We start from the raw sequence: 16,749 nt of genomic DNA, 5'->3' as shown, positions 1-16,749 counted from the left end.
CCATTGTTCTTCAGTTCTCAGTAGTCCTCATTGTCCATTATGTTCAGTGAGACCGGTTTTGTCCCATGCTTTTTCAGTCCCCGGCCAGCTGGCCTTGGTGAGTTCCCGATAGATCATCCCCATTGCCTCAGTGTGTGGGTGCACCCCTCGCCGTCCTGAGTTCCTTGCTCGTGCTCACTCTCCTTCTGCTCCTCCTTTGGATCGTGAGACTTCAGTCCAGTGCTCCAATGTTGGTCTCTGTCTCTGTCTTCTTTCATCGCCTGATGAAGGTTAATATTCAGGGGGATGCTTATATGTTTTTCTTTGGGTTCACCTTCTTATTTAGCTTCTCTAGAGTCACGAATTATAGTCTCAATGTCCTTTATTTATGGCTAGAAACCAAATATGAGTGAGTACATCCCATGTTCCTCTTTTTGGGTCTGGCTTACCTCACTCAGGATAGTGTTTTCAATTTCCGTCCATTTGTATGCAAAATTCAAGAAGTCATTGTTTTTTACTGCTGAGTAGTACTCTAATATGTATATATTCCATACTTTCTTCATCCATTCTTCCATTGAAGGACATCTAGGTTGTTTCCAGGTTCTGGCAATTACAAACAATGCTGCTATGAACATAGTTGAGCATATACTTTTGTTGTATGTTTGGGCATCTCTTGGGTATATTCCCAATAGTGGTATTGCTGGGTCAAGAGGTAGGTTGAACCCGACTTTCCTGAGAAACCGCCACACTGCTTTCCAAAGTGGTTGCACAAGTTTGCATTCCCACCAGCAATGGATGAGAGTGCCCCTTTCTCCACAACCTCTCCAGCAGAGGCTATCATTGGTGTTTTTGATTTTAGCCATTCTGACCGGTGTAAGATGGTATCTTAATGTTGTCTTGATTTGCATTTCCCTGATTGCTAAGGAAGTTGAGCATGATCTTAAGTGACTTTTGGCCATTTGAACTTCTTCTGTTGAAAAGTCTCTGTTCAGCTCAGTGCCCCATTTTATAATTGGATTGATTAACCTTTTACGGTCTAATTTCTTGAGTTCTTTGTATATTTTGGATATCAGACCTTTGTCAGTTGCGGGGTTGGTGAAGATCTTCTCCCAGTCAGTGGGTTGCCTTTCTGTCTTAGTGACAGTGTCCTTTGCTTTACAGAAGCTTCTCAGTCTCAGGAGGTCCCATTTATTCAATGATGTCCTTAGTGTTTGTGCGTTCTTTCCTTGAATGACTTTACCGTCAGTTGTCCCCTTGTCTGCTGCTCTCGTCACACCATGAGCAAGTCCAGAAAAAGCAGTTACAAAAGTCATTTTACGTCACACGTCACACTGCACCTGGCAAATAAAAGGTCCATGAATTGTAGAAATTAAGATAACTTTTCTGCCAACAGCAAGTATGCTTTCATGGGTGAAGCATGACCAGATGAGGCTTTGGGAACCGAAGGCATGATTAAGAATTTGGATGTGGGTTTATTAAGACAGTGGGTCTAACGTGAAGAGGTTAGGGTTTGGCTTGGAGGATTCGGGGTCTGCTTTCGCTCTCCAGTTCCTAGGGAGTGGCTGCTCTGGATGAGGAAAGGCTGCGGTGCCTCAGAGAGCTGCCAACAGAAAGTGCTGTCCCTCCGCAGGGCCAGAAAGCGGAGCCCAGGTGCCTTCCATCGCTTGAGAGCCAGCGACCCCCGCCCTAGGCTTTCATCTTCATCATGGCTGAGCTGATCCAAAAGAAGCTGCAGGGAGAAGTGGAGAAATACCAGCAGCTGCAGAAGGACTTAAGTAAATCCATGTCAGGGAGGCAGAAGCTTGAGGCCCAGCTAACAGAAAATAATATCGTGAAGGAGGAACTGGCCTTGCTGGATGGATCCAACGTGGTCTTTAAGCTGCTGGGACCCGTGCTTGTCAAACAGGAGCTAGGGGAGGCTCGGGCCACGGTGGGGAAGAGGCTAGACTACATCACAGCGGAAATTAAGCGCTACGAATCGCAGCTTCGGGACCTTGAGCGGCAGTCAGAGCAACAGAGGGAAACCCTTGCTCAGCTGCAACAGGAGTTCCAGCGAGCCCAGGCAGCAAAGGCTCCTGGGAAGGACTGACCCCCATGGAAGGGGGAGGGGAGGGAGGGGTGAGGCAGCTCCAGGGTCCCCACTAGAATAGCCAATAAAATGTAAACAAAAGCAAAAAAAAAAAAAAAAAAAGAATTTGGATGTGTTGGCTATTTTACCAGATCCATGCGACTTATTTAAAATGCTTCCCCTTATTTTAGATTTTTTTTTTAAAAAAATGTTATCTTAATAAAAGAATTTTTTCCATTATGTATCATTGTAAATAAAACTGTGAGTCTCCCTGGGGTGATACTATCAGCTAACCTGTCCTAAGTGTTCTGTTAGACAGAGAACCAGGCACTTGACTTGGTTCTCCATGTACTGGTCCCTGTCAAGTCTAGATACACACAGGTTTTCTTCTCAGCGTGGGTTTCTGCATTCAGATCCAGCGCACAATGATGTTGCAAGTCTTTGTTCTTGTCCTTATGACGAGAAACATTATAAAAATCAGTGACACTTTATAGACACCTCAGAGAACTCATCTGTTGAAGGACAGGAACACTGAAATAAAGAGCAGCAGGTTCATCCCGAGAGCCACAGCCAGGGCCAGCATCTCCAGCCATCTCAAGCCCTATAGAGTTCTAAATGGTAATTTTGATAAATGAACAAAGGTTGACGGAGTTAGGGGAGGGGAAACTGTGATTAGAATTTATTATATATAAAAAAGGAGCTTTTCTTCACAAAAGAAATAAGAAAGCCTGACTGTAACTACCATGAGAATGAGAGATGTCCCAAGACCTGCAGTCTGACCTCCCATTAACTTCCTCTTGGGCTCCACCTACAGAGACCCCATCACATTCTCACAGTGAGATCCAAGAAAGATTTTTCTCCTGACTCTAGCAAGAGAAGACTAGTCGTCGGAGAGAGGCAGAGAGCATGAGAAAGCAAGAGTGAGGTGAGAGGGAGGGAAAGAGGGAGGAGAGAGGAGGAAGAAAAAGAGACTCTTTTCCATAGCTCAGGCCTTCTCCCCAGAAGCAGGACCTTGGCAGCCTTTTTTTCTTCTAGAGAAAACATCCCCACTACTCCAGATCCCTCGAGCTTTTCTGTCTCATTTATGGCATGAGGGGAGAAAGGAACCATTGTCAACTGAAGCCAGTGCAGCAAGACTGGCAATGCTACACCCAGGAAAGGGTTTGGGACATGTGGTACCGAGGGCAGAAATCTGTTCCTCACAGACACACTTGTGAAGATCTTAGCATTGTAAGACTAGTCCATCCAGTGAAGTAACCAAAACTACTGAGTCCAAGCAAGCCAAGGAAACAAGCAAGTAAAAGCTACTTTGGCATACTATAGCCAAGCTTCAACACGTGGCGGCAAAGAGAAAGCCAGGGAAGCTGGGAGCTGGTGGGAGACCTCACAGGCAGAAGAGTCAGCTAATGGAAAACTTCTCAAAACGGAAGTAGAGGGGAATGAAGTGTTGAAAGATGGAGAGAAACTTGGAATTCTGGGTCCTGCAGAATTATCCTCTGCAGATGAAGGAGTCTGGTGACTGGGGAAGCTGTGCACATGTCTAGGTAGGGCATACATGGGATACCTCTGTACCCTTGGTTCGGTTCCCCTGTAAACTAAAACTACTTTAAAATATAAAGTCCTCTTGACAAGGGGAGTAGAAATGTAAACAATTTGAAGATGATGATAATAGGCTCGAATTTTCTGAAGGGCGCAAAGGCAATGGAAGGTCCAGGAGGGTTCAAGCCAACATCCATCTCCCTCAGAAGCCTGTGCTCTGCAGGGAGCAAGAAGTCCTCTCAGACCATCTCATCTGAATGCAGCATTTTGTTAAATGAATTCTAAAGAAATATCAACAATGGTTTTCTTAAAAAATAAAAGGATGTGAGCTAGCTTCAGTGAATAAAATGAATTCACTAAAAATGAGTGTTTAATCTTCCTAACTAGTTAAGCCAGGAATGTTTGACCAAAAATATTCTCAATCCTGAAGGAAGGGAATGCTTCAGGTAAATCTATCGATACTTGCCTGGAACCCTCACTACCTTCATCACTGTTTATTACTTTAGCGAAAGCCTGCCAGCTCCTTTGTTAAATCATCACTGCTTAAGACTAACGAAGTTAAGGAGCAAATATGGATCACACCATTTGGTTATCGGCTTTTGATAAATTTGACAGCTCTGCAAGTCAGAAGTGGCCACTGTGAAAAGCGATGCATCAAGACTGTCTCCTCTGTTGCTAAACTCTCAGTAATTCCAAACAGTCCCCTCGCCCCAGTGAGAAGAGCTTAGCCCAGGGCTGGCTCAGGTGTCCGAACAGCATGAATCTCTTAGCTCTGGCTGCCCCACTGACTGAGTACAATCTCCTCCTCCTCCTTCGGTAGACAGAATGCAGCCCTTTTCTCCGCGAGACCTTGAGCCCAGCCTTTGTCAACACATTCACGGGCCTGTGTGCTTTGCTCTCTTACATAATTTGGTACTGAACTCCAACCTTCAGCTGTCTGCTTCCTTCACCGAACTGGGGGCTTCTTGACAGGTGTATGCCTGGTTCACTCATCTTCCCATTTGGTGCCAATGGCGCTTGGGAAAGTGGCCCATGCTACTGCGAGGGGCAGCGACTACAGCAATAGCGTCCCTTTATCCTGCACTCTGTTCTGGGCCAAGCTTTCTACAAAGAAAATGATCTGATCGAATAGTCTCAATAGTTTTTGCAGGGAGGTATTGTGGTAACTGATATTTGTGTAGACACAAAGTCTTAAAGCTTTGAGACTGCCAGCCAGTTCCAGAACCTAGTTCTACTACTGTTGGCCCATATGTTATGAATTTCTTACTATAAGGTGCAAATGTAACTTCTGAAAGAGCACAGTGGCTTTGTCTTTATTGTCATGGGGTGAGACAGTACTTCAGAAGAAATGCCCCAGGATGCGTTCTTGGACATCTTTAGCAATCCTTCAGGGGAGTTGCTTTCCTTCAACACTGTGAAGACAGACAGAATCCTTTCAAAGAGTGGGCATGTCTGGATGATGGGCAGAGGCTTCTAGTGCCAAGGAAGGCAATGCATGGAGTGATTGATGTTTGGCTTCTAAGAGATGTGGTTAAGTGTTTATGCGCAGCCCAGTCCTCCTCTAGACCCAGCCACCCAGTGCTTATGCACAGTCCTCCTCCAGACGCAGCCACTCAGTGCTTATGCACAGTCCTCCTCTAGACCCAGCCACTCAGTTCTTATGCACAGTCCTCCTCCTCCAGACGCAGCCGCTCAGTGCTGTTCATCTGCCAGAATATCCTCATGGTCACAGCTGAAGATGACCTATCCTTGTCCCCTTTCCAGCTACTTGAGCTGAGGGGACTCTAACTGAAGCAGTTGATTGAATCAGCTCTGAAGCAATCATCATAAATTGGTTTGCTTCATAATCAGCCTTTGTGGCTACGTCGGGGTAATGTTTGTTTTATCCTTTGACTGACTGACTGATTATTGTTTAACCACAGTGGTTCATAATGTGGCACATAATTTAGACACAATCAAAGTCACCTATGAAGAGCTACTGGAGCAAATCTCATCTACATGCAATGCCATCTTACTTAAGGCAACAGGAGATTCAAGGCTGGGAGGAAAATAGCTTAAAATATACTGAGATCTTCTCCTCAATCTGTCAGTCTGTCTCTCTCTGTTTCTATTTCTCTCTCTGTCTCTTTCACTTTGTTTCTCTCTGTGTGTATGTCTCTCTCTCCTTTTACCTCTCTCTCTCTCTGCTTCTTTCTCTCCCTCTCTCCTCTCTTTCAGACGTACCACGTACATACACACATGCTTGATACAGTGATATAAAAGAAGCAGAAAATCCACAAAAACCAGACCACTTGTGTTTATCCTCTTCCAGGTTCTCCTTGCACCCTCTCCCACTCCTGACTGACTGCTGATCTATTTTTGATCAAGTTGGATTCAATGTCTTAATTAGTAATCTGCTGTGACCAGGACTTCTTCTACTAGGTGATTTTCACCTTGAACTCCCAGCCTTAGCGCTGGACGTGCATCCATAGTTACATCACAAACAGAATGTTGTTGAAGGAGTGTTTCCAAGCTGACCATAGCAAGACTGGTGAGGGAAACAACAAACATCTTCCTCCATTGAGCAAAATACCTTCCCCAAACAGAGTTGCCTGTCTCGTAAATGTGCATTGGCAGCTTTTGTCCTTTTCACTGTCACTAAGAAAGCTTCAATGTCTCCTGCGTATATCAAAATTTGAAGACTGGAAAATAAATTTTAAAAAACTGCCAAGGTGAGGAAAGGAATGCATTTGCCTTGGAATGTATTGTTACTTTGAAGTTCTACGTCTCTTGGAACATCCATCAGGACTCCTGAGGCGGCCCTATACATAATTCAGTCTGGAAGTGATGGAGATGATGACAGATGGACCCTTTTTGTCTTTACAGTTCTGCAGAGTTAACTTTCCACAAGAAAGGCTGGTAGGTTCTGGGGAAAGCAGATCACTGTTGCTTTCCAGGTTAGAAGCAATGGTTCCAAAGAAAACATTAATCTCAGGATTTCTCACATTACCGATTGCTCATCCTAAAGTATATTATGATAAATAATTCTGAAGTATACAAATAGGCCTGGGTCATTTTACACTCCAGAATCCACAACAATAACAACAACAAAGTGGCTTTTGATTCATTGGAAACTAGTTTCCTAGCAACGAAGGTCACAGGAAGCCCAGCCCCATTTGGATGGAGGAAGACTCACAATGCTTGTGTCGCTGTGAAGCACTGCAATCCTCTTTAGACAGCCGAGCTTTCAATTAGTTTGTTTTGCTGATTAATCTCTGCTTTCACTGCAACTGTCTGTATAAGAAATACGAAAGAAACCACAGTGCTCTGCTACGGAGCTGCAGCACTACAGGCTGAATTTCTGTCTTCATTTAGATTGAAGAATTTTGAGAGCCATCTGCATGGATTTAAATACCTTTTTGACAATGGTAGACTTTCCTTTGAGCCAACAATTTAAAAGATTCTTTCCTCTAAAAATGAGAATTTTCCAGCAGATCTGATTTTCTCATGAATGTCAAATTAGCAAATAAGGTATTTGGGTGTTCAGTCTCTAATCTGCATATGAAATGCCCTCAAAATAAAACAATCTGTTTTGTATTCTTAGTGGGAAAGTCATCTTATATAGATTTTAGAAGAAATGTACCAAGAAGGCCAGTATTTACCTCCTAGTCTTCACAGAACTGAGAGTAACAGGTTGCTATGCCTATTCAGCCCAAAGCTTTTTCAATAAAATTTTAGAAAGGATGTGGAAATCTTTGTTTTTCATGTACAGCATAGTAACACGCAGGCTCTCAAGGACTCTGCCAATAGCTCAATTCAAGTCATGCTGCAGGAGAAAGGGGAGAATCTAGAAGAGAGTAACGGAGGGAGGAGGAAACAGGAAGAGAGAATGCGTCTGTCTAAATCATATTGCTTGTACACTTTTGGATGTAGGTGACACAGGGGATCTGTAATGAAAAGTGCTTCCTGGGTGCTGGGTATGTAGACATCTTGAACTAAAAGCTTTATACTATCATTTGATTTAATACAGCACACCGAGAGCTATTATGATCCCTGTTTTCTAAGTGCTAAAACAAATGCTCAAAATAAATGATTTGATTCACAACGCTAAGTACAAGAGTCTATCTTGATCCCGGCAGTAAGATGCCCAAGTCTCAGCTTGGCCAGTAATTTAAAAGATGTGTCTTACCGTCTGTCACTATTTGCTGATCCCATGGAATGCCTTATTTATCTCAAACCTGAAAGCAGCAAACAGACTTGTCCTCACTCTGCTGGCACATCTTCTTTCTCACTGACACACCACCCTCTCCGGATGTCCTCCTCCAAACACTTTCAAGTTCAACTCATGATGCCCCAATAGCTCACACGGAGATGGTTCTGGGGCTTTAGAGCCATGTATTTACAGCCAGTGAAAATTCTGTGATCCTTAAAGATTCATTTGATTTGGTCCAATTTAAATATTAAGATTCCATGCCAGATTTCACTTGAAAAAAGAAATATGTGGAGGTGCATGCAACACTAAGATACAACCAGATGGTTCTTTTTAATGTGTTTCTGTGTGGAGGGCAATGGAGAAAGAGTCCTCAACTGCAGCCGTCCTTTCTGGATGACTTAGCATCCCCAAACAAGAAAGCAAACAGAAAGCCTACCTTCAGAGCCTGACTGGGCAGGGGAGTCACTTGAAGTGGGGAACTAATTATGTGGACATCTCATTCCCATTTAGTCTTCACACTGTCCACATTGGCAAGCTCACCCAGAAGAGCTGGGTAAATCTCTTTCCTTTCTGAGCCTCCAGAAAACCAACCATTCAGACATATGGGAATATAACACATGTTTTAGGACATAAATTTGCAACCAATAAATTTGTACCAGAAAAATATTCTATCTATCTTCTATCTATCTATCTATCTATCTATCTATCTATCTATCTATCTATCATCTATCTAATTCATTATCTATCTAACCTATCATCAATCATCTATCTATCTACATCACTCTCTCTATTTTTCTCTCTCTCCTCTTTCCTGTTTTCTGTATAATTCTACAGAACTCTTAGAGTCTTGCAACTACCAAAGTGTCAGAGATTCCTTCAGACATCTGCTCCTCCAGGGTACCAATATGCCATGGGTGTGGCGGTGCTGCTCTTTTAAACACTCTTGGGGCACAGGTTGCTGGTCACTAAAGTGAGTAGGAGCCCTATGCCTATGGTCTAATTCTCTTTACCTCTAGAACCAATCTGTATCCTGAGGACACCTGCAAGGAAGAAACCAAATGATTGGGCTTTAACCTAGACATCATTTCAGTCTGCAGCGGGAAAGGCTCCTGAGGGAGAGGACAGAAGTGATGCTCAGAAAATAATATAACCTAATGCACTAAGAGCACCAGCGAAGCATCAAGATTGTAGGAACAACTGTTTTGTTTGTTTGTTTGTTTTTGCAGGTCGTCATCTGCCTAAAGTCCAAAGGCACAATGAGGGTCACAGTTGCCTTCAGTGTTTCTCCCTATTATTGTTTTAGTCGTGGAAGATTAAACTCTTACTACCATAGAGGATGAAACTGAGAAGCACTTCTCCTACAGCCCAGAGGAATTTTGTCGCAGGTCACTGTCCAGAAGACTTTCTAGGTAGTGGTGACTCCTGCATGGCCCCTCTTCTCTGTGAAGAAGGAATTGGAGTCTCGACTATGTAGTCACTTCTGTGAGTTTCCTACTCTGTGTCGCTCTCACAGCAGATGAGAACATAAATGAGTCCATATGCCTGTACTCCCAACCTCCATTTCCATTGATCTTGTCTGTTTGCTTCAGCAGAAGCAAGTAGAGGGAAATTTTGAACTTGTCTGCAAAATACAGCATCTGTCTTTGAGACCCAGGCGGGTCAGTGTCTGCTTTGGGACCTGCCACATACTTTCTGCTACACATAGATCCTGTTACCTTCTGCAGTGGAGAAGATGTAGTGGAATTATAGACCACACACACCAGACTCTGCTTTCTTTCCATGCAGAGCTCAAGAAATGTGCTTACATTTTATTCCTCTATGGGTACAGTCAGTCTCTAGGGTCATTGTCCTTCAAAGTTGTTAGGTTTGGTTTGGTAGAACAGCTTTTCTACTGGGAAAAGATTAAAGACACAGTGCATTTGTTTGAAAAGAAAAGGAAAGGAAAGGAAAGGAAAGGAAAGGAAAGGAAAGGAAAGGAAAGGAAAGAAAAGAAAAGGAAAGAAGAAATAGATAAAGTTGACTGTCCTGGAGATTTTACCACTGTAGGAACCCTGGAGGTTTGCAGGTCACAGTAAATCTGGAATCCTTAGTCAAGGTGTTTGACTTGAATGGTCTGTGGCATCTCCGCAGTATAAAACACCCAGGAAATAATGCTTAATCAAATGTAAATTAATTTATTGTATTGTACTGAGTTGATGATGTATCAATTACATCTTATACCACTCTTCTGTTATGGGGAAATTTAATAAGTACAAACAATATATGTCATGCCATTGGTTATAAAACATGTGTAGATTTGGGATGCCAAAAAATGTCAAAAATGTGTGTTAGAATGAACAAAACTCAATGAGTGGTCTTTTGAAGCGGTGAAGGAAAATATGATCCACAATAAAGAACTTACAAGATATTGTTCAGATTATCCTGCTGTAATTAACAATTCTTCATCGCCTTTATTGTTAAAAATGAAGAGATACATTTTTATAGCTATGTAGAGATGAGATTTTAATGAGCATGGAGAAGAGTGAGACTACAGGAAGTTTGAAAAGTGTTCTTGATTTCAGTAGGTAGACGGTCCATTGAAGTGTTCTGCCTCTGAAAATTCAGGGCAAGGACAATGGAATTATTTCGAGATGCTAATTTCCTTGTGATATATCAAATCATATCTAAGTAACTGGAGAAAAATTCAAATGCAACTGTAGGAAAGGACAGACTCTGTTCCCTTGACATCTCATGAGTTCCGATGCCCACGTCAAGATCACAATCATGGATGTTGTTTTGCGAACAGAGCTCAGGACAACATCCTTTAAAGAACTGACTTGAAAGCCGAGTCACTGCCATGTGCTCGGCACAGCTCATTAAGTACAGCATTAAAACCACAGGATTAGTTACAGCTCTGTTTTCCTAGTTTGCTGCTTTATATAATACTTGCTTTTTATGACCTTAAAGTGTAATAACTCTTCAGAACCCTGATTTAGGGATGTGAAATTAGACCTGGCAGAAGAATGCACACAAGTACCAACTGCTTCTTTCTGAATATCTACCTTGTCCATCCTTTCTTTTTGGCGAGTTCAGGGCACAATGGGCCTGGGTTAGGACTGAGGTTCACTTGGAGAAGTGGAAGAAATAAAAACAAAATGGATGTATTGAAGAACACAGAGAGTGCAGTTCTGATCAGGATAATGCCTGGACTAAGTGGGAGTAGATAAAGAAACCCAAATTAAGACAAACCAAGTCTTTTTGTTTAGTGCTTTCTATGTATCAAGAGTCAACCACCATCTAGTGGTTGCAGAGGTCAAAGGCAGGTAGCGCTTTGGGAGACCATAACAGTGGACAAAGGGGAAAGATTCAACAAAGCCATAAGGCCGCTGGTATAGACAGCTTTCGGGGAAGCTAGGCTGACTAGTAAGGGGTCCTACATGGTTAGGTGTAGAAGTATGTTTGGCCTCTTCTTGTTGGTCCTAAGCTGGAAATGGAGCCACAAAAGATATAAGCTCTCAGATAACAATCAACCTCTGTTCATTTTGGGGGTGATGACTAATGGGTTTATTGCTTGGATTCCTGATCTGTTGGCTACAGACTGTGGGTCCGAGTTGTTTTTGTGTGTATTCTGGCCATTATCTGTACGTGCATTCAGTCTCCCAGCAGGCCTCCAGATGGCCTGATAGAAAAAGTTACCCTTGGAGAGAGCGTAAACTTTTCACAATGTAAGATTTAAAAAAAAACCACAAACTTTAAGTTTAATTCAAATTACGTAAAACAAACAAACAAACAAACAAAAAGAATAGAAATTTAAAAACCCTTCTGTAAAATTGTATTTCCCAGTGGTTACCCCTGTTGATAGAGCAGTTGGATCAAGTCAGGAATTCAAAACGAGACATGTGTTTGTATGAGGATAGCCTGAAGCTGGTGGAAGAAAGTCCCTAACCCTAGTAATGTGTTTACTGAGCATGTCTCAGTATTGTCGGAATGGCTGGGCCCTGGCTTGAGAAAAGCTTCCAAAAGCCCTCAAAGTATCATAAATGAAATATGTCCTCCAGTGTATATGTGCTGAAAGCGAATGGCCAATATGAGAGCATTTGGAAATGGAGCTGCTTAGAAGTGACTAAGTCATGAGAGTAGAGCTCTCCTACCCCCAGATGCGTTTAAGACCCTATCTCACTGACAATGGAGAAAGGGGTTCCAAATAAAATGAGGTCCTGAAAAAATTATTCTCTTTTGCAATGTGAAAAAATATCATTCTCCACTTAGTTTTCCTTCTGTCCTTTTTGCCATGAAAGGGTACCAAGACAATGCCCATTTGCGAAGACAGCCTAAACTAGATCTGGGACTTCTAAACCTCCAGAAATGGAGTAACACAGTATGCAAACAATGCATTGCCTCAGGCAGTTCGCAACAGACGCACAAACAGACAGAGATAACCATGCAAAGAATTAACCAGTTTGACCAGAAAACTGGCTCCACAGCTCCTGTGCTCCAGTTATGCTTCTTCTTTCCCACGGGCTGTAGACAAGATACACCTGCTCCCCTCTGCAGCACTCAGGCTACCTCTGGCCCAGCTGTCACACTTTAGCAGCCTCAGATTCATCCCTTGCTGAGCTACACTGGGTCTCTGGATAGTTTCCACCTCCTCATCATTGGTGCTTCTGAGTCCAAGCCTTGCATGCATCTATCCAACTGTGTAGCTTGGGTCAGATGAGCTGTGAAGGATGCCAAAAAAACATGCTTGCTGATTTGTATAATTGGGGTTTTAAAAATGCTCAAAAAATTTAGAAGAGTCTCAGAATCAGGAAATGACCACTACTGATAAATGGTTCCTATTCTGTCCTTCCATATACTGGTGTCCTGTAGGCTGAAATCATCTGGGTCATTTAGGTTCCTGGTGTTAGAAGGCATTGTTTGAGCATCTTTTAAAGATGCTCATAGTTCTTCCTCTCTAGAAGCTTGTTCTTTCCCACACAGAGGCTCATATTGCCTGGGGAACTGACTAAAGATTTAATGCACTTCTCTCTTTCCAGATTGAGATGTGCAGTCTGGTATCCATTCTTTGTGTTTAAGAACAGATGAGACAGATCACATGACAGATGTTTAGAACTCCATTCCAAGTTTTTTCCTGCTATATCCTATACATTTTGATTTCCTACCTTTTATTCGTTCCTTTTAAATTTATTTTTCATATCAGAGTTTATATTCTGCTGCATTTATCTAGGCTTGGATTATTTCAAGTCCCACAGGATAAGAAGCTCCTGTTGCTTAAACAGATGTATACCTGGTTGGATTGGTATAAAAATTCTCTTTGTAGACATAGCTTGAAAACTTGAAGTATGTGAACAGAGTTCAAAAGCTCCTGATAGTCATTGCATTGGTCTTTTATAGATAATCTGATCATCTTTATTATATGTAGGGGTGATGCATCTCTTCTAACTGCCAATTAGAGAATGCATACCATGCATTCCCAGGCATGGTGCCAACTGCTTTATGGAAGTGACCTTGGTTTAATCTTCACTGCCATCCCAGTGGGTGGATGAGAAAGTTGAGCCTTGGGGAGGCGAATTAACACCCATGGTAGTTTCAGAGATGATAAGGGATTCAGTAGCATTTAACTAAACTCAGACAATGACAGTCAGAGCAGGAACACTGTGTTGAGATGGCCAAGGTAAAGAGGTAGAGACAGGGTCCAGGGTCTCTGTGTCTAAGTAATACCTTTTAGCTGCAAAGTAGTATTGCATAGATTGATAGATAGACTCTGCCTTGCACATATCTCTTGAGTGTTTTATGGAGCCATAAACTTTCAGGCAGTAAAGGGATATGCTTTGATGCTTCAAAGAGAATTGGAAAGCGAATCTCCATCCCAGCCAGAAAACAGCATGACTCACAGTACTCCAGACACTCAAGGAAGGCCAATGCACCAAGATTGTCATAGACGAGAAAGATCTGAAAAACAGAAGGCTGGGGCATTAACTCCCCGACTGTGTTGCCTGATAACTCAGTCTTCCACGCAGCTGTGCATCTTAACAATTTATTTCTACGTTATATTTTTAAGCCTTTCAAGTGTCTGCGCTGAAAAATGAAAACAAAACAAAACAAAATCTCAAAAATCATCAAACCCCATGTCTTTATTTTGAAGATTAATGTAAGAAGCTGTAACTGCAGATTTCTCTCAGCTGTATTAGCTTTTCTTCATGGCAGGGTAGTTTCTACCAGGCTAAACTTCTTGGGAAGGAGTGGCTCTAAGCACTGTCTCAAATGTCAAACAGACATCGTGTTTAATGCCAAGGAGAATGAACAAGCACCCAAGACACGAGGGTGAAGATCCTGGAGAAGGGAGACATGCGCAGAACGGAGTCTTTTGTTTCAATGGTCACCCACTTTAATGTATTAAATGATAGGCCTGGGGCATGCGGTCTGAAGGTGAGGGACCTTGAGCTTGTAACAGGCGCTCTAGACTGCTGAGATTAAAAATCAGAAATCCAGGCTAGAAAGCCGAAAGAACTTGAGGAGTCAGGATCTGGGGGAAAGGAGAAATATGGAGAAGACAATGTGTGTTCTACACCCCAATGAAGCAGTCCCCTACCCCACCTGGCATGCACATGGGAAAGAGGAGCCTAAAACACAGCGTGCCTCAGTGAGCTAGAACTTCAGACAAACCAGAAAGAACATTCTAGTATAATTGTGCACACAAATAAGTGAAAAAATGAAGAATTTTATCAGGATACTGGAACTTGTAAGAATCAGATAAAAATTCTAGAATTGAAAATAAAATGATTGCAATTAAGAACTCAGGAGGTGGTTAGGCCACTTGGGAAGAAGAAAAGAAAAAGAATTAGTGAAATGAAGGAGGATGATAAAAAGATGCTCAAACTGAATCCCAAGAAGAAGCTGTAGGATACAGTGAGAGGGATCAATATGCATGGAATTGGAGGTGGAGAAATTAAAGACAAAGAAGATGGTGGAGGGTGAGGACAGCGACACGTAAAGCAATTCTCTCTCTCTCTCTCTCTCTCTCTCTCTCTCTCTCTCTCTCTCACACACACACACACACACACACACACACACACACAGTGGAAGCAAGTACTGAATAACCTTAACATGGTCAGTACAGTGTTTGGGATGCGCACTCGCTATCTCTGAGAAAGTCATTAAAAGAACAATACAAATACTTTACTCTGAAGCTAACAGCAAATAACATGGAATTACAACATTTTAATTTATTCAAATAAAAGTAAGAAAGGAGAGGGGCTGGAGAGATGGCTCAGAGGTTAAGAGCATTGCCTGCTCTACCAAAGGTCCTGAGTTCAATTCCCAGCAACCACATGGTGGCTCACAACCATCTATAATGGGGTCTGGTGCCCTCTTCTGGCCTGCAGGTATACACACAGGCAGAATATCGTATACATAATAAATAAATAGACATTTTAAAAAAAGTAAGAAAGGAGAATAAACTAAGCCAAAATTTCTGAGGGTGAGTAGAAAACATCTAGATAGCGGATATAAACTTATATTTCTGGTTAATTTCATTTTAATATAAATATACTCATTATTCCATTTCAAAAGGCAAGGATTTTTCACACTGAATTAAAAAAAAAATCTAAGAATATACTGATTAAAAGAGACACATTTTACACATAGAAATGATATGGATTAAACCTGTTTTGAGACAGGGTCTCCCTCTGCAGCCTGGAACTCGCTGCTTCCCAACGGCCTGGCTGGATGAAGCATTTAAAATGAGAAAAATAAAATCACACCATGAAAAGTGATCAGAAGAGGCATCGCAACACCTTGTGTGTTAACATAACTTGGGGTGATATTAATGAAATATCACAAACGGAGTAATTTATTAAGAAGGCACAGGTGGGAGGCACTTAGGTCTGCAGTTTGGGCCCTGGTGAATGGGACTGATGTCTTCTCAGAGGCCAAGGAGAGCTACCTTGTCCTTCTTGTCATATGAGAACATTGAAATAAAGCCCCCTTGAACTAGGGGATTGCACTGCCAGACTGTGGGTCTACCATTGTATGCATTGTGGCTTGTCAGCACCCCAGACTGAGAGGAACACACCCCACTGCTTGTCCGTCACCCAGTCTATAGTCGCCTGTTAGAACAGAATGAACCAGAGGAGCCGTGACAGCTCCCTCTCCAGCTATGTTTAATCTGAACTTTAGCCCTATTGATCAAATTTGATTTATTATTACTTAAAAAGTATTATTTCTTTAAAATATATCTAGGTTAATTTTACCATTTTAATGTTCATGTTTTACCTTTTGTAATACTTATTTAATAGACTATTACATTAAATTTTTTTAAAAAGCAGATTCTCATGATAGAGTACAGGATGACCTTAAAGTTCAAGAACTGGGATTATAGGTGTGTGTCATCAGCTCACCTCTATTATTTTTTGAGAAATACCAATCTTTATTCACTCTTTTGGTATACATCTGGCAGTTCCTATAGCTTTAGTCTTGGGGGTCTGATTCTTTGATTTTGTTTGACAGCTCTCACATACATACGGTGTTGTTTTTTTTTTCTCTGTACATTTCATTGTTTTGGTTGTGTGTTTAAGTCAGCTTAAATTTCTTATCTCTGTCAGAAAATTTTAGACAAGTACTGAAAATTAATTCTCTGAAAATGATTCCATTTACTTGTACCCACATCTAAGGATGCTTCCTACCTAGGACAACTTTAAACAAAATCTTTGGCTTGGTTTTGGGGCCAGTACAAAGGCACTTCTTAATCTGAAGGCTAAGATCATTCCACAAAAGGGAATATTAATTGATTCTTCCACAGAGCCAAACTATTTTGCTTTTGAGATGTTGTCTTTTCTGTTCTTCAGCCAGGTTGCCATTTATAAGGAGTTTCTGCAGTACAGCAGTGACCTTCCAGTCTGTGCAGGCTCCAGGCTTAGCTCTCTGTCTATTAGGCAAAGATAGCTGTAACAGAAGACAGAGAACAGACGACATGAGTGGGTGTCCCAGGGGG

The 16,749-nt window shown here is 42.0% G+C and overlaps 1 protein-coding gene across 1 annotated transcript; it reads left to right on the top strand.

The window, feature by feature from the left end:
• The first annotated feature begins 1,447 nt into the window (after positions 1–1,447).
• Positions 1,448–2,068, top strand: LOC130886867 (prefoldin subunit 6-like). Its single transcript, XM_057789078.1, has 2 exons — positions 1,448–1,481; positions 1,610–2,068. Exon 2 carries the CDS (start codon positions 1,685–1,687, stop codon positions 2,066–2,068), a length of 384 nt encoding a protein of 127 aa, XP_057645061.1. The 5' UTR covers positions 1,448–1,481; positions 1,610–1,684.
• Positions 2,069–16,749: the final 14,681 nt, after the last annotated feature.

Source organism: Chionomys nivalis, chromosome 14 (assembly GCF_950005125.1).
Source record: "Chionomys nivalis chromosome 14, mChiNiv1.1, whole genome shotgun sequence".
In the NCBI taxonomy this organism is placed as follows: Eukaryota; Metazoa; Chordata; class Mammalia; order Rodentia; family Cricetidae; genus Chionomys; species Chionomys nivalis.
The sequence above is the reverse complement of the archived record's forward strand: the minus strand, read 5'-3'. Positions and strand labels throughout refer to the sequence as shown.